At 40.5% G+C, this 22958-nt stretch overlaps 2 protein-coding genes and 1 long non-coding RNA gene across 3 annotated transcripts in view; 1 reads left to right on the forward strand and 2 right to left on the reverse strand.

Moving 5' to 3' along the window:
* Positions 1 to 16720, reverse strand: cers2b (ceramide synthase 2b). Its single transcript, XM_034611790.1, has 11 exons — positions 16167 to 16720; positions 8033 to 8206; positions 6772 to 6889; positions 6545 to 6663; positions 4670 to 4727; positions 4379 to 4429; positions 3770 to 3862; positions 3198 to 3326; positions 2613 to 2719; positions 2350 to 2503; positions 1 to 1875 (listed from the first exon to the last, which is right to left on the reverse strand). The coding sequence occupies exons 2-11, from the start codon at positions 8203 to 8205 to the stop codon at positions 1729 to 1731; spliced, it is 1149 nt and encodes a 382-aa protein (XP_034467681.1). The 5' UTR covers position 8206; positions 16167 to 16720; the 3' UTR covers positions 1 to 1728.
* LOC117777189 overlaps positions 15841 to 22958 on the forward strand; it is a 10012-nt gene continuing 2894 nt past the window's right edge. The window contains exons 1-3 of the long non-coding RNA XR_004616566.1: positions 15841 to 15871; positions 19776 to 19941; positions 21304 to 21306. This is a non-coding gene — a long non-coding RNA (uncharacterized LOC117777189). The remainder of the gene's footprint in view (positions 15872 to 19775; positions 19942 to 21303; positions 21307 to 22958) is intronic.
* LOC117777188 (CUGBP Elav-like family member 3) overlaps positions 18889 to 22958 on the reverse strand; it is a 24282-nt gene continuing 20212 nt past the window's right edge. The window contains 4 exon segments of the mRNA XM_034611792.1: positions 18889 to 20038; positions 22423 to 22586; positions 22712 to 22826; positions 22829 to 22855. Of these exon segments, the coding sequence (XP_034467683.1) occupies positions 22459 to 22586; positions 22712 to 22826; positions 22829 to 22855 (270 nt within the window). The 3' untranslated portion in view covers positions 18889 to 20038; positions 22423 to 22458.

The raw sequence follows: 22958 nt of genomic DNA on the forward strand, positions 1-22958 counted from the left end.
TATTTTCTTTCCAATTCATGGTCTCTGTTTTTATTATTAATAACAATACTTAGGCATCATAAAACAAAAAAATACAAATGAAAAAACTAAATAACACTGTAATTAGGACACAGCTGTTTCTTCTGTATCACCCGAGGAGAGAGGTTGCTGGTTGGTCTGGGTTAGTAAAGAAGACGTGGTGGGTGGAATGAGGGTGAGTGTGAAAGGAGGGATCATTTATAAAGGAGAGGGAAAAAAGTGATTGAGGAATGAGACCGCAGGGGAAAGAGGATGTTTTAGTTTTATAGTTGTGTCTGTGATGTGAGGTGAAGACCAGAAAGAAAAGGAGAGAACATGAAGACGTGAGAGAGAGCTTCCCATACATTACACATAAGGCACTTGACATACAAAAAAACTTTAAAGCATAACAAAAAAACTGCAACAATTATTTCATTAATACCTCATGAGTTTTTTTCAACACTGGAAAAAAAGAAATCAAAGGACATACCTGTAAACCCGTTTCATACACATAATCATACCTAAAATAATTCACTTAGATCAACACTTAAATTCTCGCCAAGGTTATTAAATATAACCCAGGCCACAAGGCAGTGAACTGTGGACATCTGGCCGATATTCATAAATCTAGAAATGGTTAATTCCATTTGCCTTCATAAAACTCCTTCATTTCAACAGAGCAGACCACTATTGCAATCATTTTCAGGAGTGTCCTTGCGTTACATCGGGTGGCATCATCACTGTGATTCATTTCTCAACTGGATCAAACTGCTTCAGCCACACCAGAGCAGAAAAAAAAACATCCAGCTCCATCACAACTGGCAGGATGCTGTGATTTTATATCACAGTGCTGTTGTGTTTAACATTCATCTCTAGTTATTACTGAGCCATGATAAATAACCTTTGCAGGTCATACATCTCTTTCGGAAGCGGAAAACCGGACTGGAATTAAAATAAGAAAGAAAGTTTTACTTTCTGTTTATCTTTAAAAAAAGTTAATACCACATGTATTCATCCGAGGCAGACTGCTTTTAAAATGGCACCAGCTACAGTGGGGAGCAGAGGCACACAGTCCTCCTGCTGATTATTACATTATACTGTAGATAACATTATATAAGAGACACTGTATGTTTGTGCAAAGACGTTGCAATAGCTGAACATACACATACTTGCATAGGCTGAAAAATTAGGGAAATAAATGCCCTATTGTTCCACTTTCATAATACGTTCACTCATTCACTCTTCTAGTAAAAAAACAGCGACGTTACAAGGAAATAAAGCGACACGAGATTAAAGCATAAAAGCTATAAAATGTCATTTGGACAGCGATTAGCTGGCTCTAAGGCACAGTTAGAACAAGAAAGCTAAAGTAGAAGCAGCATCACCCTCTTCAGTTCTCTCCACGCTTTGGTCCTCTCCATTTCCTCCCCTGTCTCTTAAATTTTGTGACCGACATCTCACATGATACATTATTCTCCGACGAAAAAGCACAAAACAAATCCTGCCAGTTGCTGTATATCATCTGCTGGATCCCTGTGCCCTCTAAAAGTATGAATGAACATGTGTTAGTGTGTCGTGCAAAGGTATTAGTGTCAAATTTCCTCAGGATACCTGGTGTTCTTGGCTTTAGGGAATGTCTTGCCCCCTTCGCTCTTCTCTCTCTTCATCCCTCCCTCCTGCTCCCCTACTGAGGGATATGAGTCCATCTCACATTCCTAAATCCTGACACCTTCACGCTGTCTTGCTGTGGTTGTTGTTGTGGATTGCATGACCGTTCTGCACTGGTCCATTGCTTTTCTTCATGTCCTTCACCCCCTCCTCCTCTTCTTCTGATTCATCTGTTTCATCTTTGTCACTCCTTTCATCGTCTACCTTTTCCTGAAAAATAAAAAGGAGGGACACGGTGTGAGGAAAAGAGGCCATTTATAAACATGTCAATCAGGATCTTCCTCTGTACTGGAGCTCTGGTCAGTGTCGGACACAAACCCAAACTGTCCCTGTGTGAGTGTGTGTGGGCCTGCATCTATAGTTCCTTTACTCTTTTGTTGATCTGTGGAATATATTTTGATGTTGCATGTATCAGTACTTTATTTAGTGTATTTCTAATAAGTGGTATTTGGGATTTATATGATTCTTTTAAGGATTTAAAATCAGAATCTTTCAATTTAAGTTCTTTCTGCTGACAGTTCCACTGCTTTCATTTTTATTCTCTCAAGCGGCTTTAATCAATATTTTTTATAATAAAAAAGATATATAATACATTTTATGGTGATAATGTTGGTCTGTGTATGATATGGGTGTTGAAATGTTGATAAATAAACAGAATCTGTAGATTTCTTTGTGTTTGTTTACATTGCTGGTGAGGAAGCGGATTGCGATGCGTATGATGAGCACAGCCCAGAAGATATGTAGACACTGAAGAATCATCAGAAGTCCATTGAAGAAGTAGTAGCCGAAAAAGGGTTCGTAGACGGTCACTGGATAAACCCACGTACAGTAAATAATGCTGCAACAGAGAAAGTACGGGTTAGGAAGATGGTAAATGAGTAGCATGCAAAAAAAAAACACATCCTGCAGCAGTTCATTTGAATAATAGATTTAAAATGTGTGTGTACCGGAAGGGGAAGACGAACAGACGGGTGACAATGAAGATTGCAGCAAATACGATGAAGATGTAGTTACAGGCGTTACGCCACCCAGCATAGTTGAACATCTTTGCAGACTGTGAGAGGGAGGAGGAAAGAAAGACATTTATTTTGTACATCAAATTGCAGATAAATGGATAATACATTTGTTTGAATAATGGAAAATGTAGTTAATGTGCCTGTATTTCACCAGACAACCAAAGTGTAGATTCCTCCACTAGGTGGCAGTGTATCATAAGTGTATTGCCATCAGATATCAGAGCACTCAGAACCATGTATAAACAAAAATAAAATCTTAGCTGATATTCAGAACATAAAGAGTCTTAACAGTGATACAATACTACTAGTAGAGAAACAAGAAAACACCTCATTTGTATTTAGTATACCGTATTTGCATGATGCAGAGTACAGCGCCTACAGTTAATGTAAATCACTCGACCAAACTGGAAGCTTACTGGTTCTGACTGCAGGCACATGTTTGTTTGCCAACGTGTAGTGAACAAAATGCTGCGAACACAAACTTCTGCAATGACTCTATGAGGCGGACACATTTACCTCAAGAAGGTAATCAGAGGAGTCGTGCACGAACATGATGAGAGTTCCAGCACGGATGTAGTTAACACACCAAGAGAAGCTGATGAGGAGGATGGTTGCCACATGGTGAACAATCTGCTCCTTGAAGTCCTTGAAAGAATGAAACATGTTGGAAGGAGACGTGTTACTGGTGCTGTGGAGAAGAGATTGTTTGGAATATGTATTTATGTGTTACATGTTTTAAGGGGGTCTGTGTGGATGGTGGTTAAACCTGCGTAAGAGGTTTTTAGGTTAAAATACAGTGTTGGATAAACACCCTGTTCCTCTTTGGCATGATTTCCCCTCACTGCACGCAGCTGACCCGGGTCAAAGAAGTTTAAACACTCACACACATTCAAACACACGTGTAACAACAGTCTAATGGCCACCCGCAGTCTGTTCCTGATGTCAGTAAGAACACCACAGTGTGCTGGTCATCATGATGTAATAAAAACCTCTCAATTATAGTTCAGGCTCAAAAGTGTCTGTATGAATTATAGATTAATTTTCCATTTACTTTTCCTTCCCTCTTAATGCAAATCAATTTCACTCACTTTGCGTTTCACATCAGAAGCTACACTGAAGAGCAGAGAGCTGTAGAAACCCAGCTCGATCATGTAGTACCAATACTGAGATGGCAGCAGCGTCTGCAGGGGAAAAAACAGGTCTGCCATTTAAAATACATACATCAACTGTGTTTGGAACAAGGTCTGCGACTAAAGAATCTTTAAATTATTGATTAATCTTCCATTTATTCACTTGATCTGAATCTATTCAAGGCCGTCACTTGTTCTTCCAGCCCAGGTAAACACATTCAAATTGCTGGTTTCATAAAAGCGACTGAATCCCAAATATATTCAGTAGATAATCACAGAAGAACCAGCAAATGTTGACATTTCACAGATCCATACCCACATTTCTGTGGCACTACCTTGAATAGTAAACAATTATCTAAATTAACTGACTGATTTTCTTATGTTCAGAGTTCGGATGTGTACATTGCGGTGGTAAATTGCAGATCTTATCAAAAGAAAGCAATTTCAGTATTGACAGTCTTTGCTACAGGTCCGATGGCGCTGACTGAAACTTTTATGAGGGAACTGAATTTATTGCCTGAAAATGCTCTGGTGCATTCCAGGCACAAAGTCATCCTAAAGACATACCAGCACAGGGAAGCCTTCCCACATCTCCTTCAGGTCATACAGCCAAGGTTTCTGTCGGGAAACATGAGGTGTGAATGAGACAGCAGAGCAACAGGTGTATTTTTATCAACTGACTCAGCACTGCAATGAGTCAACGCTGCCCTGTCCGACAGTGCAAAAGGTGAGGGGACTGCAGCAAAATAGACAGACTACCATGGACACCGCCGAGTTACGATGGCAGGGCAGGTGATTCATGAGAAGGTACAGAGACAAGAGGAGAAGGCGGGGTTGAAGTTAAATGGCAGTACTCACATCGATGAGGGCAGCCAGGCCAGCAATGAAAGCAAGAAGGTAAAAGGTAAATCTCCAACTGCAAGAGAACACACAAACACACACACACACACACTCTCTATTCAGTCAATGGGGCAAAAGACAATAGACACATTTTCTACCAGAAGACACATGAATGCATAACACACACACACACACACACACACACACACACACACACACACACACACACACCACCACACACACACACACACACACACACACACACACACACACACACACACACACACACACACACACACACACACACACACACACACACACACACACACACACACAAATACCAGACTGAGCGAAGAGTGGGAAAGAAACTCTGGTGAACTACGTTGAGAATGTCCCATTAGGCCAAACACACAATGAGAGCTGTCATATATTCTCCTCCCTGCTAAAGTCCTTAGGCAGAGATAATGACGGGCCATTCCCACTGCAGCCTCTCATACAGTTGAGGAAAGAAGATTTCATACATGAAACAGAGTAACAGAAAAACACTGAACATAGAAAGAGACAGTGAGAGAGTGATGAATATATCGGGGGGGAAACTAGGGGAGAAAACAGATAAGAGACTGATTCAGACGAGAAAAATGTCGTAACACACACACAGTAAAAGATGCCATAACTAGAGAGTGAACAACATGCAGTCACAAGTATACAAGTCACACATCATATGCAAAACATCAGTCAACTACAACGTCGCCCACACACACACACACACACATACACATACACCACTCTGATTCACCGTCTTCTTGCAGGTTTATGGGTCAGTTCACCTGATTACAAAAAGCTTATTTTCACTTATATCAAGTGGAATCTACTAGCCCTGCTGATTGTTTTGCCTACTTTTGTAGATATCTGTCTCAGAGCTGCTATTGGAAATTATCTCTATTATTATTATTATTACTTTTTATTTTTTTATTTTAATTAGCCTGCCACATTGTCACAATTTCATGAAGCTGAGGGCAGCATCATTAAATTGCTTGTTTTATCCCAAACCCAGACTTGATCATCACACTTGATGCATATAAATAGTTTTGTCAATAAAATGTCTGTTGACAAATAAATAGTTTAATCTCATTCACAGAATCCCTTGTACCTTGGATAATAACAACATTTTGCTCAAAACTATTTGTATTTTCAAAGGGACTGTTTCTTCAATTGAAAGTAATTAAGTAAAACTTGTGAAGTCTGTGTCTTCTGTAATTTGGGTGAACTGACCCTTATTGTTGATCCAAACATGAATCATGACCATGACTATGAAGCTAATGAATTGTTGCTAGTTTTATGTAGAATGCAACACATGGGATGCAATGACGCATGAACAGACCTTCTGTGAATGTGTTTGTCCAAATGCATATCACTACATATTTGTCTGTGATTCAATCTTGGCAAACACTATTATGCTGTCTAGATATAGTTATGTCTGTGTTTTGTGCTGTATCTATTTTTAGGTGTCATCTGTTGCCAGCTTAGGGAAAATTCAGTAACCACTGTATTATCAAGTTATCATGTTGTTTTAACTTTGCTTCTGTTTGAGTAATTGCTTACACATAAAAATAACCAACAGCGGTGACAGAGCAGCTGTTGCTGAGTTTCTGTGCTAATGAGTGTGTGGGTGTTTGAATTTGTGTGCGTGTGTGTTTGGCAGCAGCAGAGTGGCATTGTAATCAGTTCATGTTAAAAATAGAGAGCTACATTTGCCCACAGAAATGTCCTCATATAGCATGAGGAACGCAAGGGTGGGCAGCTGTTACAACCTGATCTATAGCCCCACATCATATATCTCTATATATATGTTTAAGAGAAGGAGGGAGTGTGTGAGAGAGGGTGTTGGTTAACCTGGCTTCTCTGAATTTTTTGAGCAAACTCGGTCTGTCCTGGTTCCTCCGTTTCCTGAACCATCGCTGCACTTGTCGTTCTGGATAGCCAGTCTGCTTGATAAGACTTATTATTGAACTCTGTGAACAACACAAAGAGGCCACATTTTAGTATTCATTTTACCGACAAAACATATAGTCCAACACTCTGTCTTTTTGAAGTGTGTGTGGGCTTCTAAGAACATTTACCTGTGTGGGGTTCTTGGCCACAGTACAGTAGTAGGACTCCAGTGTGATGTTGGGAGGGGCTTTGAGCCGTACTGTCTCTTTCACCCCCAGTAGAGAGGCCAGGGGTGTAGCCACTGTCCTGTAATTATAAAAAGGTTGTTGAGACAAAAACAGAAAAAATAAAGAAATAAAGACATGTTAGAAATAGTGAGAAACTGAAAAACGAATGAATCATTTTTAGGTTGCGAAAAATGACAAACCCAAAATAAAAAATATAAAAAACGAAACAAAAAAGCTTACATAAAACAAAAATGGCTATAGACATTATTATTAAGATGATGGTTAATAACATTTTTACATTGTGTGTACAGAGAAACAAGAATCCTTCATGTTTAGGTCTATTCTGAATTACCAGTATCTTCTTTTTTAGATCAGACTTCAACGCTATACTTCGTTTGCATGCAGAATTTTAGGTGACAATTTAGGTAGTACTGTCACTACTTGCGTCACGTGTACTACTAATGTTAGATGCACAAACCTATTAAAGTAAGAAAATATCCTTAGTGGAGCTAATAATAATTTTTAATGATGCATAGTTGGCATCTTCAGATTTTTGTGGTGCTGCATAATAATGAGGATAATAATAGTAACCATCTTTATCATAATAGAATGGAGCATTCAAATACGGATTTGGATGCTGATTACCATGGCAACAGTCGTTTCAGGTCAGCTCTATTCATGATTATATATGTCAACAGACAGACTTGTATTGTGTGCCTTGTTTGTACTGTTCATTTGTCATCTAACACAGGATTCAGTTACCCCACTTTGTAGTTTGCCGCTCTGTGGCAGAGTGGGAGGTAGGGGATAGAAGAGAATAATTAGCAATAAAACCAAGTTGGACTCTGGCAGCATTGTTTACAGCTACGAGTTTAGCTACTGGTAACAGGAACACTGGACCTGAGTGAGATACAATACGAGTCAGGAGCAGAACCTTTTCTTGTGGAAGGCACAGCATAAGGAGAAATAAATAATTGATGAGAAAAAGGCCAGAGATAAAAACTGCATTCTGAAGTAAAGTAATCTAATTAGGGATCAGGAGGAAACAGCTGATGGCCAGACTAAAGGAGAGAAAGAGGAAGTGAAACAGCAGCAGACAAGCAAAACAAGACAGGAGTTGGACTGGGCAAGAGGACAGAGAAAAACATGTACAGGAAGCAAATGTTTGAAAGGATAACCACAGAAATAAACAAGGAGCACGGATAGTGTGTAATGGACTGACCTCTCAAAGATCTGACGAATAATGAGGAATATGAGGGCGATGGGCAGCGCCACCCACAGATCCCGAGCTTTAGCGTACACGCGCCCATCCCGGTCCTCCAGGTCAGCCCAGCCCAGACCTTCAGGAAACCACAGCCGCTCCTGCCAGAACCACGCACTCAGCCCTGACAGCATCCTGCGACACAAGAAACACATGCAGTCAGCACCACTCTTATGTGTTTATTGGGCTGTAAAAGCTAAAGACTCACACATATTGTAGTGGCATTATCCACACCATGAAAAAAACCAAAAGTGTGTATATATCGTTCCTCCTTAAGTTTGAATCTGACAAACTGTCTATAGAGGTTAACGTTGAAGGCAAACATTACACAGGCCTAGCTACGTGTATGGGAAGAAATCTTTGATTAGGAATGTTTGGTAGCATGTAATTAAGGGAATAAGATAATGGTACCAATATTTCCCTCTTATTGGAAGCCTGACTGTAAGTTTTTCCGAATGCCTATTTCAGAGCACTTGGAGCATGGGCATTCAGCAGGCCCACGTGAGGGAGGAGAAATCAGACCAACAAGTGAGCAAACTCTTTCCTTCAAGCTTTTAACACCAACTCTCTCTCTCTCTCTCTCTCTCTCTCTCTCTCTCTCTCTTCTCTCTCTCTCTCTCCTCGACAGTTGACAGCTGTGAGAGTTGGTTCTGACTTTGAGTGTGGAGAAATATTCCCGCTGCTAACTCAGGGAGTGGTAGAGAATGAGAGTAGAAATGTCGGTGGCGAGGAACGCTATTGTGTTAAGGATATGAGTCATGTTTAACCCATATGTGCAAAGCCGTGGGACACCCCACACACTCACTCTCTGTAGTCCTCTTTAAGATCTATAGCAACTCCCCTCTCGCCCACTGCAGCTGTAAATGCCAAAACCGTGTAACCGCTTCACTTCCACGCCCATCCCCAGCCTGCTGCTCCTCACCAGTAATCAAGAAGGATTCCCTCTCTGACCCGGAGAGCCCTGTGTAATGCTGTCCCTCCCTTGACTATCTTTAAAACATGCAGCTGAAATTACATTTTGGAAATAATGGTCTGATAAAAGTACTTGGGTGTGGTAAAACTCTGAATAAACTTTCTTCACTGACTATGTGCTTTATGACATAGTTTCACAGAAATGTTAAATACGTCCTTATGTCTTGAGCCTGACTGATGTATTGGTCGTTTGACTTTATTGGCTGGTACTGGTCTATCACAGATAAACTGGTAGATATGTTGTCAGATATGCGGTGATATCAAAAACATAATGGAGAAAAAAATGCTTGGCTTAGAAGTGCAGCTGTTATATGTACAGGACAGCACAGTAGTAGAGTGGTAAGCACCACTGCCTCACAGTTTGAGCCTCCCTGTGTAGAGGTTCCCTGTGCCCGCATAGGAATGTACTTCTACTCCCTAAAATCCTTATCAGCATCAGCTTGATCTCTGTGGAGAGCTGGGTGTCATTAGACAAATTAAGATAATAGTATTGATACAGTACCTGAGTTTTAGTACAGACACTGAAGCAGCATTTTATTTCGATTTTTAATACAAAACTCACTTTCTCTCTTTGAACAAAAGTTTGAGGTTAATGATTTCAAGTTAAATTCCTTGACCCCAAGGTGATGACGCCACAACGCTAGTTTTCCTGATCAGTCCTAAAACAAAAAATATTCAGTTTGCTGTATAGAATGTTAACATTAGGATTTAAACACCAATATAGCAGCGAGTGGAGTCATGGTGTCCTGAGCAGAGAATACAGTCCCAAGCCCTCAGTGTTGTCATCTGAGTTTCTTTGTTTTGGTCCGGCCCCACATTCATGTCAGTGCATGTGAGTGCACTCGAGCGCCCCCCCCCCCCCCCCCCCCCCCCCCCCCCCCCCCCCCCCCCCCCCCCCCCCCCCCCCCCTAAATGTCTGCTGAGGTCAGGCTGACAGACATTTATTATCAGGAAAAATATTTAAAAGTGGGCAGATCATTTTTTCTAAATAAAGACAGATAAAGATCAGAGGGTTTAGTTTTCATTTCCAGTTATCATCACAAAGCCTGACTCTGTTCTGAGCTGCAATGATAAAATAAGAGTGAACGCATTAACACTGTGGGGAATCAAATAATTGCTGTTTAGTTTAAATTAATCTGTACTAGTGTACTTATCGTACACTAGTACAGATTCATAACGGTAAAATTCATAACGGTATAATGTATTTATTTAGTGTGATAAATTTATTTTGTACCTGTCAGGGTCATGTAGAAATGATAGTTTTCCAGTGATCTGATTGGTCAGTATTTTGGCTATAGACAAGTGTTCATCTGGTCCGACCTAAGTGTACTGGTTTATTAGAGGCACTGTGTAAATTACCATGGTGAATAACCCGTGTAAGAAGTGAACCACCATCATTACCCTGAAAACCCAGAGTTACACCTGAGGTTATCTTGCTGTTTTCACAGACACATTTGTCACACAATGTAGAGTAGACATCACTAGTGATGATGGTTACAGGAATCAAAGGCTTATATGGATCAAAAAGATTGAGAGAGGATAAATCCTATTCAAATGTTGTGTAAATACCTTGCTTATAGTATTCACATAGTCTGCTTACAATGTAAATTTTATTACCATAACATATGGTTAAAAAACATAAAATGTTGTACTCCACTTCTGCATGTTGTCATATGCTTAGGCTCTCTTCTAACTCTTTTGTACGTCTTTTGGACTGTCACAGTGTGTAATGACTGCCTGCTGTCCTATCACAAGTTCACTGGGTGTGCATGTGCATGTGCACGTGTGCTTGCTCTGTTCACTTGTGCACCATGTGATGTCTTCTTCCACTCACACCACTATTGCTCCCATTCCTGCTCTGCTTGTGTTAGCAGTGTGTGGCTATCACCCCCTGCTCTCTCACAGCAATGGGAATGTTACATTAGTGGTAGGAACTGTTTTCACCCTGACCGTTCAGACATATAGCGGGAGAGAGTCACAGCACACTTGATGTACTTTAACCCTAAGCCAGTAAATGGCAAATCTGTCCATTTTATTAGTTGATATTAATGTAATAAATAAATGTATGAATATCAATTATCAACACAAGAACTGTGTTTACTAAATAGTCTCAGAATGCCATGCTGTTGATTGATATAATGATCTAAATGGAAAAATAATGAATCCGATGTGATTCGGAAAAAACTTACAAGATATTCAATGCCAGCTTCTGGCACTTGGCGTTTTTCAATCCTGTGATCTTCCTGGCACATTTTTGGATTGAAGTTGGACACACAGCCGTATTTATCAGTGCTATTATCTGACGAGTCCTTCAATTATGGCTGATATCAGCTCTTGGTGATTTACACTGACAGACGCAAGTCAACCCTAAAGTTAAGATGTATGGTTGCTAAAGGTTCATAGGTTCCTATGTTCATAGGTTCAAAGGGTCAAAGGCATTAATGTCATATGCAGAAATAAAAAGTTATCAATGCAATGAAATTCTTACTTCTCTTGTCTCTGCCTGGTGCCGTCAGTTATTCCAATTAAAAATATAAATAAAAAAGCTAGAAACATCCAAAGAAAACCAGAAACATTTAAATGCCCATGGTTGAGTGTTACTGTTACTTTCCACACCGTGTCACGTTAGTCATGCTCCCTGTTTCCTGTTGCAACAGCATGGCCGGCTGAGCATAAGGCCCTGGGCTCTACGAAGGAGCTGTGTAATCTGACCAACAACAGATAACTGAATGAGCATCTGAGCACAAATAAAAACTGTTCAAAGGGCAGAAGGAATGTGGACAGGTAGTTTGTGCTTATCACTGTGTAATAACCATGAACTGGTAATAAGCTTATCAGGCATGATTAGGCCCTTATATTTGACACTGCTGCATTAGTGGGCAGTGTGGAAGAAAATGTAGGATGTTAAAGCACTTTTTCACAGAGCTCTCCTAACAGCACATTCCATTGGCCCACTGGATCATATGACCAATCTCTGACCATTTTAAAGGTCCAATAAAAATAAAGGATGCCTCTGGCAGCGGAGGGAGAGAGGACGTTCCTGGACTGTCTCTCTTCCCCACTATGAATACACATTACAAGGATGTAGTGATTGTAAACAGAGATCAAGCGGCTGAAGGGCACAGTACAGCTCCTGCTGTTACTAACATGTCTCCTCTCGGCGATGCCGTGTACAAAGTCAAAATGCAGTTTCTCAAAAATTAAGAAATAAAGGAAACATCCCTCTGAGGAAAACCTAAACAGACCCGACTGGAACCTGGTACAGAGTGCAGGGATATTTGGAGAATGTAAACATGCTGCCACCCAAGGAGACTTTCAGCTTTCCCATTTACTGTCCATGGATGAATAACATCTCAGTCCCCTAATACTTTGTTATCTGAACTATCGGAAACTGAGTCGAAAAGAGGAACTCAAGCCATAGCAACGGGCTCCGACTGTGAGTCACTCATAACATCCCCTGCACAACCACCCATTTACTCATATCCATCCATACTTAAATTAGTCACTAAGAGCTGAATCATTCAAACCACAACCTTAAAAAATGTTAGGGAGACCGACACAGGGAGATGAGGCTTAGACAGCGTATACCGTGGATGGCACACGAGGTCAAAGCTGAGTTCGCAGGTTTGAGGATTTGATAATTCTGAGAAAATGTCACATTGACTACATGCTGATTTCACAAAAGGTCACAAGACTGGAGTAAAAATTGAGCAGAGTCGGTCCGATAAGTCAGCAGCTCAAAATGCAATCATGACCTTGCATGACTGCTGCTCACATTAAGTTACATGCTCAGACCATAGACTGAGTACAAGGATGGATCATCATTTCCTGGATACAGATCTTGTGCTTTTTTGTCATTTGGAGACAGAGTTGGCGCGGTAGTGATCGTGGTGATACACTTACTCTGCCAATTGTGAGTTACTCTCAGCTGTCAATCATGAATCATGAACTGCCTAAAATCGCAGAAACCATCTTTAAGAAAAAACTATTTAACGTGTACTTTATAGTTTGGTCCGTGTCCCATAAACAAACATGGAGGAGGCATGGTTTATGACCAACAGGGGGCAAATCAAGATAATTGGGCTTCAGTTTTGGGGAGCTGTCCATCTGTAAATTTCTATGATTCAGTCCAGCATTGTATTGAATAATCTATTGGACTGTATTATATCGAGCATTTCTTACCAGCATGTTGATAAAACATGTGTAACTGTTTATTACTGGGTTATTATACATATATTATACATATTTTTCTCTATATTCTAAAATTTTGAAGATCAAACAATTTTTATGAAAACATACTTGAGTGACTAATTCATATTCACAATAATTGTAATTGTAATTAAAAGCTGTTTATTGCAGCACTGACAGGAGTAAACTTTTTTACTTAAACTGGCTGCAAATATCAGTCAAACTGAAGCCTACAGGAGATGGTTTGTAGTAACTATCTCAACCATCTGACAGCCTTTTCTTCTTGTGGTCTAACATGCAGCCACAATTTTTCAGATTGCATTTGAAAACCATGAAATTCTCAATGCAAATATTGTGAGATAAAGTGGTGGGAGGGACGCTTGCATACTTTTCTGCACATGGGCGATTAGCTGTAACTCAGGCCATGCCTTGGTCATTTGGAGGCAGAAGGTTTTGAGGATGAGTGATACACATCCTTGACACTTTAGACATTCCTCTGGATCATGGTTTGACTGAAAACAACTCAGAGTGTAGTTTTTAGTAAAGCACAAGACATATGGAGAAGAACACATCAGATAATCCAAGGGGCAGACAGTCAATCACAAGAGTCAACTTCAGGATCACCGACTCTGATCTGTGACCCTGATGAATTATTGATGGCGAGATCCAATCAGACAGCATACTGATTTGAATAAGCCTGTTCAGGAGGCGTGAAAGGTTACATTGTCATGTTGATTCTCTTCTACTGTTCTATCTGTTGAGTGTAAACTCTGCAGGGTAATGATAACCAAACACTGAGGTACTTCTAGTGCTAACTAAGTCAAAGACACATTCCTGTCTTCAACTAATTACTGATTGATCAAACAGCAGCGAAGAAGCAGAAGATGTAATTATTGAAAGATGATTGGTGAATGTATTTTCTGTCCAGGTTAGGGAGGCATTGACCAAAGGCTAAAGCATTTGAAAGATGTTTTTCGTCTTTATACTGTTTGGGTTTTGTGAGTAACAAGAGTGTTGCTCCTTTTAATGAATCCTTTAGTTGGTCTAACAAGGACAGTCAGTGATAGTAACTCGTTTTCATCATTGATTAATCTGATCATGGCCTTTGGGATAAATTGTTCTGTCTCTCAGTGGTGTTCATTCTACAGAATCTGGATTTTGTTAATACTGATGTCTCAATGCATACGCAGCATTTGACTATTGTCACAAGTCGAGGTCAAGCTCATTTTAAACTTATGTTACAGGGTTTAATCTAGTGGTTTCCAACCAAGAGGTCCGGACCCTCCAAAGTTTCACTACTCAGTGTAACAGGGGAGGAAAGTAGATACTAAACTAAATTCTGCTCCACACACTTGTATTCCTGTTTTGGACCTTTCTCTTGTGTCTGCTTTTTTAAATGACTGAATATCTTTTCCTCTCTAGGATTCGTCCTCAAACGCTTACTTTCTGTTCGGTAATGTCCCAATAAATTCCTTCAAAGTTCCCCAGAAAAAGCTCTATAATTGGGTACTAATCATTGCAAAAACATATTTCATTTGATCAATTCTAGTTGATTGTGTGTGTAATCTTTTGATCAGCTGAACAAGCAAAATGCTAACTCTGTCAACAGAGAAGCATTGAACCCAATACGGGTGAAGATTTAAGTGTCCGACGACTTATTCAATGGAGGAGATAATTCTCTGAAATTCTTCTGGAAGCAAAAACTATATTAACTCAACACAGCTCGAGGTAGCATAACTAAAGTAACAGAACACTTTCTATTTTCCCAGTGATGAGGTCCAAATTACATTCTTTCCAGGAAATAAGGCTCATACACCTGTAAAATTAAGTGTTACCAAAGTTACTAGTAGCGACAACCAGAGATGGGTAATATGGGCAAAAATGCTCCTTAGTGAACGCTGTGGTTTTATTTTTTCTTTATGAGCAGAGAATGACAAACAGCAACATTTTACAAATCTGAGGTCAATCAGTTATGTGCTGCACCTCCTCACACAATGCATAAGCAATGTATTGATATATAATGAGCCTCAGTTTTATTGCTAGTCCTTATAGTCCTGGCTGAGGAGAAAAGGTGACAGGGCCTTTTCTGCCCAGGCCCCCCCACGTGGAACAATCTCCCTGAGGAGATCAGTCTGAGAAACACCTACTCCTCTTTTAAATCTCTCTTTCTCCTACTTCTGATCTTACCTGAGAGTTTTTACTCTTTTCTCATCAGTAACATTTTCTATTTCTGCATCTGTGCTTTACCGCTGCGTGATCTTCAAATTGCATTTAAATTGTTTGCTTTATAACCGTTTCCTGTTGTTTCCCTTCATGTTGAGCTTGTAAAGCACCTTGTGGTGTTTTGAAAGAGATGGATGGATAATGCAACACTTGCTAATATTGTTTTATTCCTCTCAGAAACGTAGTAGAGTAATACTCATTCTATCAAGTAGAACGAAAGGGGGATGCTAAAAGTCACATGCAACAACATGAAGGGGTACTTAAGCGCAGTATTTGAGTAAATGTACTTAGTTACCACCACAATGACAGCAAGAGGAAGGGTCCTGAACCGGAAGGGCCTTTTAATACTAATTGAAACGGACTCCATGTTGTGTGTGTCTCTGAACATGTGCTGTGTGTGTGTGTGTGTGTGTGTGTGTAGTTGATAAGTTGGCAAACTTCGCACAGACCCCACCATGGAGCCACGCGCGCCCCGGGCCGTCCTCGTGTCTTCCTACCAGACAATTATTACCGTTCTTTCCAAATCACGACACATCTACGACGCCATGTTTGAACACTTCGGTCGTCAACAAATCCAAAAGCACTTCACTAACAGGACCGTTAACACGACTGCGTAATGACGTGGGAGAGAAAACGAGCGACGCCGCAGACACACTCACGCGCACAGAAAACCACTTAATGTCTCCGGACATGAGAGGAAAACGGTTCTTACTTTGGCGTGTGTTCCCCCCCCCGGAGTGAAGTGACGAGAGCAGTGCGGTTCTCCGAGAGGAAAGATGTCTGCTTCCTTTTTGTTGTTTTTTCTTGGGGGTCTTCCCTCCACCAGCGTGCTCCGGGTCCCACCTAGCTAGCTGCGAACCTAACGGTCCTCTGGAGTTAGCCCAGCCCGCTGCCGCTGCTGCTCTGGTCGCGCAGTTAGCGTCAAAGTTTAGTCCCCGGCCCGATTTTTACATCTTTCCATTCTGCGGAAAGTTTCTCTCTTCTTCTGTGGAGAAAGGTGATGATGGTGGAGGAGAAGCTACAAATGGGAGAAGGAGAGAAATGCTGCAATGCGACCGGGGGAAAAACATGAAAAATGTCCCAGTGTTCCGGTTGTTGTCTCTCGCTGGGCTCCGGCTGAGCTCTCTGCCCCCGTGATGTGTGCTGTCTCCCGGGAGTCGGCGGGGTCTTTCTGGGTGTGTGGCCGGGTGGAGTGCGGTGGAGGTCGGGCCTGCTGGAGAGCGAAGTGAGGGGAGCACACGGAGGAGGAGAGAGGAGAGAGGAGGAGGAGAGAGGAGGAGGAGGGGAGGGCCGCGATGACGTCCGAACACACAGGCACGCACACACACGCACTTGTCTCTCTCTCTATAGTTGTGAGGACACCCATTGACAATACACTCCCTAGCCCCCTTATCCATCACACCTAAATAATAATACAAATAATTAACTCTATTTGTAGAGCACGTATCTAAACAAGGTTACAAAGTGCTTCACAAAAATCCATGGAAAAAACGAGTGGACTAAAATAAAACGTATTCAATGCAGTTAAAAATTCCAAATTATAACATATTAAGGTCGAGACCTTCACAGAAATGCCCAAACCCTTTAAAACTTACATAACACAGTGAATTACAAACAAGGTCAAAGGTCAGAGGTGGAAATCTGCATCTCCTGTGTGAAAAACAAGAACGTAAAACAAAATTCATTCCACATAAATGTGTTGTTTTATTTCTCGGTAATGTAGTAGAGTATTGGAATATTAATTATATATAATCTAAATTGCTTTATTATAGCTGAGTGAATTGCAAACAAGAAGGTCAAATCACACTGACCAGAGCCGTCCAGGGTTAGGGTACCCAGGCCTGGACACACACACACGCGCTTACGCACGCACACACACACGCACACGCACACACACACACACACACACACACACACACACACACACACACACGTTTGAGGAGATTACATTGGCTCATATTCATTCCCTGAAGGAGTTTTATCCTCCTACTTTGTCTTGTCTTAACCCTCTATTTTCTGTAATTTCCCTTTTTAACTGACAATAATGGTACTTTTGTTGTTTTTTTACACACCATCTCCTCACTGACCTTCTTGTTTGCAATTCACTGTGTTGTGCTAAATTAATTTAGATTATATATATATATAATATACTAATACTCTACTACATTTCTGAGAGAAATAAAACAAATTAATGCAGAATAAATTTTGCCTTACACAGGAAATGCAGATTTCCACCTTCGACCTTCTTGTTTGTTAAACAGCGATAGACAGACAATTAATTGGCAGTTATTGTGTTAGTTGATTTATTGCTTCAGATGTTTTTCATGAAAAAATTCTAAATGTTATCTATTCTTTGTTTTTTTTGTATGTGACGATTAAGTGAAAATCTGTCGGTTTAAAATTTAGGCCAGACACAACAAGCAAATGGAAAACACCACTGTGGCCTCTTTAGAAACTTTGAATGACATTTATTTCTACACTTGTAAAAACATATTTTATAGACTTAACAATTAATCAAGGAAATGATCATAGGATTGACTGATTAGTCCCTAAAGAACAATTCAAAAATCATCTAGTAGGGCTGTTTGTCAGCTTTTTGTCTTAAAATGACAGCTTCATTTTCCCTTTTCAAACATCTGACGTGTTTAATTTCACTTATATTTTTTAAGGTATTTAACTCTAATGAAACACTGAAACCACTTCAATCCAGCCTGAAGAGCACTGGCTTGTAGAGGGGAACAAATCTGTACACAACACTTGACCTTTCCTAAAGATAATCCTCTATTGTAAACGTTTGCCTTCGTAGTGTGGGAAATTGCAGTCACTCTCCTCACGGCTCTTTTTCCGATCTCCCTGTCCTCGTGAACCATGATCTATTAAAAACAAGCATGTGAGGGGTGTGAGGCTGACATACTGTACAATATGACCTTAGGTCTGCTTTCTCCAAGAGCTTGTCCCAGATAGAGTGTGCTCGTGTGTGCGGCAGCCTCAAATGGTCAAAAGGTCAGTGAGGCTGTTCGTCTTATGAATAATAACCTCAAGCTCTGTGGATCTGGCTTAAAAATAATAGATGCATGACATTTTCTTGGGCCTGATATTAAAAAGACATAAAGTTCCTGGAACCGTGTTCTTACTGATAAAACTACACAGCCTTTAATTCTGCTGATGAATCAGTCGTCGGCTCCTGTAAATGAGTACAGTTGATAACAAACTTGACACATCAGCTCTTCTTCCTCAGATCACATGCCCTCCACTTACTCCCCCCTCTGGTCACAAGGTGAATGTGCGCTCTCGTTCCCGTGGTTATCTTGTGTTGCATCATTCGAACACAAATTATTTGGCATAAAAGACAATCATGAAACAATTCTTTACAACTCTTTCTTTTTGTCTCACACAAATGCAAAACACAGAAATACTCAATAAACCACAGCAGGGACATTTCGTATGATATTTTTTTTATTTTAACTTAAAAAGAGAGTGGATCAAAAACAGGATTCAATAAATAAGAAATAAATAGAATTGCTGTAATAATTAATACATACATTATAATTACTCGATTGCAAGAGTCTGACAGAAACAGGCCCTCAAAAAATTTTCTCTAAAAAATTCTAAAATGAAAATATTGCAACCCACTCAAACCCCTTCTCTCAATAAACAAAATAATTGATAAATTAGTAAATAAATAAAAAATAGCTCAAATATTAAACCTCCCGAATAAAAGTGCAACCCCCCCCCCTCCCCCCGTGTTTCACCTAAAATCTAAGTAGAAATTTAAAATAGGTTAGTGATTTCCCATTTTACAATTTGGAATGTAATATCCCTTTATGCAAATGATGATGTTACTAGTGGTAATAATGATAATAATAATAATAATGATGATAATAATAATAATGATGTCGCTGTGTCTTGTTCAGTGTTTATCTAAAGTAGTATTCTTTTTGCATTTTTTCTTGTTTTTTAAATGCTGCTCTTTGTAAACTAAATTATTTACAGGTCATTAGGATTTTCTCCAAAGTCTCTCTACCCTACTCATTTAATTGTCTTTTTTTGTATTTTCTTTTCATTTTTTTTATTATGAAAGATCGGTCCCTCTATATTTGTCATGTAATAGACATGGTATAGACATGTTAAAGTCTATTGAAGTGATATATCAGCATTTTTTCATCAGTAACTTCCACACACATTTACTCTGAGTTGTCTTCACTGAACTAAACACCCTGTTGGCAAACTCCACACAGACTATGGTCAAACCAAGTTCTTGGCTGTATGGGTAGGATTACTGACTCCCGTGTACCGTGTGTATCTGTGTGAGTGTCGGCAGGCATGTGTATGTGTGTGTGTGTATGTGTGTTTGTGCACATTATGTACATTTGTATATCAGCTTTGTACCACTTGAGGTTCAGTGTTGAGAGTGCATGTGGGTCAGTGTGGGTGTGTGTCTGGCAGTGTGTGAGTGTGTATATATGTGTCAGTATGTGTGTGTGTGTGTGTGTGGCAGCACTCTCCAGACACTCAAAGGTAGCAGACAGTCTGAAAGCACAATGAACCCTGGGATTCCACCTCGGCTGGACTCTGAAGGGTCACCTGTGAAGGGAGGGAGAGTCGGGGGAGGAAGGAGTGATACATAAACATGGAGAGAGAGAGAGGGACAGAGAAGGAGGGAGGGCGTGTTAGATGTATAAATACGTTGCAGCTCAGTGTTTCTGTCTGATCTTGACAAACATGCCCCTCCCATCACACAGAGCTTCTTCTGTCTGCATGACCTAAACTACATTCATACGTCTTGAAGCAAACTGCACCTCAGGATGCTCCTACTGTATCTCTGTTTCACTTTCAACTTGGTGAGGTATATCAAGAAGGCATCATTCACAGTTGTAAAAGCTCCGTCTTTCAATAAATCATGGTGCTTTGACACATACACACACAGTGTCTGGATCATGCAACTCATTACAGTGAAAAATCCATCATTTGTGTCCTTGTGTGATTGGCAGTGTGTGTTTGCGGGTATGCGTGTGTGCATGTGTTTGTAATGCTTCAGTATCTGGGCATATAATGTGTTAATGTGTGTGACCTTATGAGCATGTGCTGCGCTCCTGTGCCTTGAATCATGGCAAGCAAACACTACTACCGACATGCATCACTCTCTGGCATTTGCAGTATAGAAATTCTGGGTGAGAGTTGAATAGGTCCATTTCACATAGAAAAACATTCTTATTACCCAGAAGGATTTGTTATGTCAAGGTTTCTATGTAAATAGAAACAGAATCCTTTATTTATGATGTGTGCTGCCATGTGACACTGACTTGACAGCAGCTGCACGTTTTCTCCTCTTTGGTAAAAGTTTTTTTGGAGGATTCAATTTACCTAAAACTGAAGAGATCCTATGTTCTCTCCGTGTTACATTTCTCCCAGAATTCCTATAGTTGAAGGCTGTTCTCCAATAAGCAAGAGGCACTTGTTTTTCCACCATGACAACCACATACTCTTTACCTTAAAACACGAGCTAGAGGGATAGAAAGAGGAGGCTGGGGTGGAGATAGGCTGAGAAAGAATTTGACAGAGAAAGGGGGAACAAGAAGGAGGAGGAAGAGGTAGTGAAGGGGAGAGGGAGGAAACACCACAAAAGCAGTGATAGGAGATGTAAAAGAGACCAATAAAGAGAAATGAAGGAGCAAAAAACTAAGGTGCCACATTAAACAAATCAGAATCCAGGATTAGAACTCAGCCTATCACAGTACAGCTCAACAAAATGCATGCTCACCCAAAAATAGTGTGCTGTTGTCATTACACTTACGAAGGCTTGTCTGGTCTTCTCTCCTCTAAACTGTACGGCCCATGTTGAGGACCAGCTTGTAGCCATATTTAAACTTTGTGTGTACTGTACTTTATAATCATTTCATCTTGTCCAACATGGCTGGCCATTTTATATGTTACGTAAAATCATTAAATGTTAATTTTCCATCAACAATTTAATAATATTGTGCAGTAAACTGAAGTGCTGCTCTGTATGTCTTCACCAGTCAACTATGAAAACCTCTGGAAGACCTCTCTATACAGACACCGATACAACAAGGTTTATGCACTTCTGTATTACACACTAACAGTGTAACACAGACACATATGTACACATAGATGCCCACGCTCACTACTGTACCCAAACAATTTGTTCAAATAAAAATGACACCAAACATAACACTACAGAAACTGATCAAAAACAAAGCTGCGGAAAAATAACGGCCATTGCTGCTAGAATTTATCAGATTACTATGCAGTGGTTAAGTGTATCAAATATCCAATCCAATCAATTGATTCTGAGGACGGTCCTGGCTATTGACAGTTATTGATCAGTATGTGCACAGGTCAATACAAAATAAAGTCACAATGCACCAAACACAGTCTGTGGTCACTACAGCAACAGGACATGCAAGTCAACGCATGGCTGGTTGCTCGAGGTGACAGAACAAAAATTGCCAAAGGCAACCAACACAGGCAATCAATCGCCACAGCAACCCAAACACAAGCCAACCAATCAACTTACAACAATGCGAGAGGAAGGGGGGATCAGGGCTTTATCGGTCACTAGGCAACCATTGCCATAGCGATGGGGTCCTCGTGAATTATGATTGGACGGAAGGGTCTTGGGTGAGGTAAGTTGCCGTTTCAGGAAAAGATCAAAACAGCAGGAAAGAAAATAAATAAGATTGTGAAAGAAAATAAAAAGGAAAACAATACTTTAGTATTTTCACTTTTTGATTAAGCTTTTTTTAAATGAGTAACCCAATGTTTATTCACTGATATATCATGGTAAGCTTCTTCTCTTAACTTTTTCACAATCAGTTAACATTTAAGTCTCAAAGCTTAAGTTACCCTCTTCACGTTTTTTTTCCACACTAACCTAATTTCATTATCCTGCTCCCCCAACATACAGCAGCCCACTTCCCTTGATGCCGTGTCTCTCATCCCCTCACCTCTCTTTATTTCTTCCTCCTCCTCTCAGTTGTCACTCAGTATGGCCGGTTGGCATCTTTGGGCCTTTTGAGCTGCACTTTCAGTCTTTTCATGCCGATCTGGAAACCGTTCATGGCCTGGATGGCAGCCTGAGCGCTGGCTGGGTTATCAAAACTCACAAATCCTGGACGAGAGAAAAAAAGATTTGACTTTACTTGAGTTTTTCCTCCACAAAGTGTCCTTTCCTCTCCCCACTACATCTGATCTTCCCTTTCCCTCCCCTCTTTCTCCCCCGTCTGTGTTTCTCACCGAAGCATTTGCTCTGGTTGGTGGCACGGTCCACAAAACACCTCTTGCCGAGATGACGTTTGCCAAAGGGCAAGAACATCTGCAGCATCTCAGAGTCACTGAAACTCCTGGGGCAGGGTGGTAGATGAAAATGTTACACCCCCTCTGGACCTGACACAAACAGGACACACACACATGCACACACACACACATTAGCCAAAGTGTTTTACATGACCCCTGGCTGTGAAATTCTTGTGATAAACAACTT

This window comes from Hippoglossus hippoglossus, chromosome 16 (assembly GCF_009819705.1).
Source record: "Hippoglossus hippoglossus isolate fHipHip1 chromosome 16, fHipHip1.pri, whole genome shotgun sequence".
Classification (NCBI taxonomy): domain Eukaryota; kingdom Metazoa; phylum Chordata; class Actinopteri; order Pleuronectiformes; family Pleuronectidae; genus Hippoglossus; species Hippoglossus hippoglossus.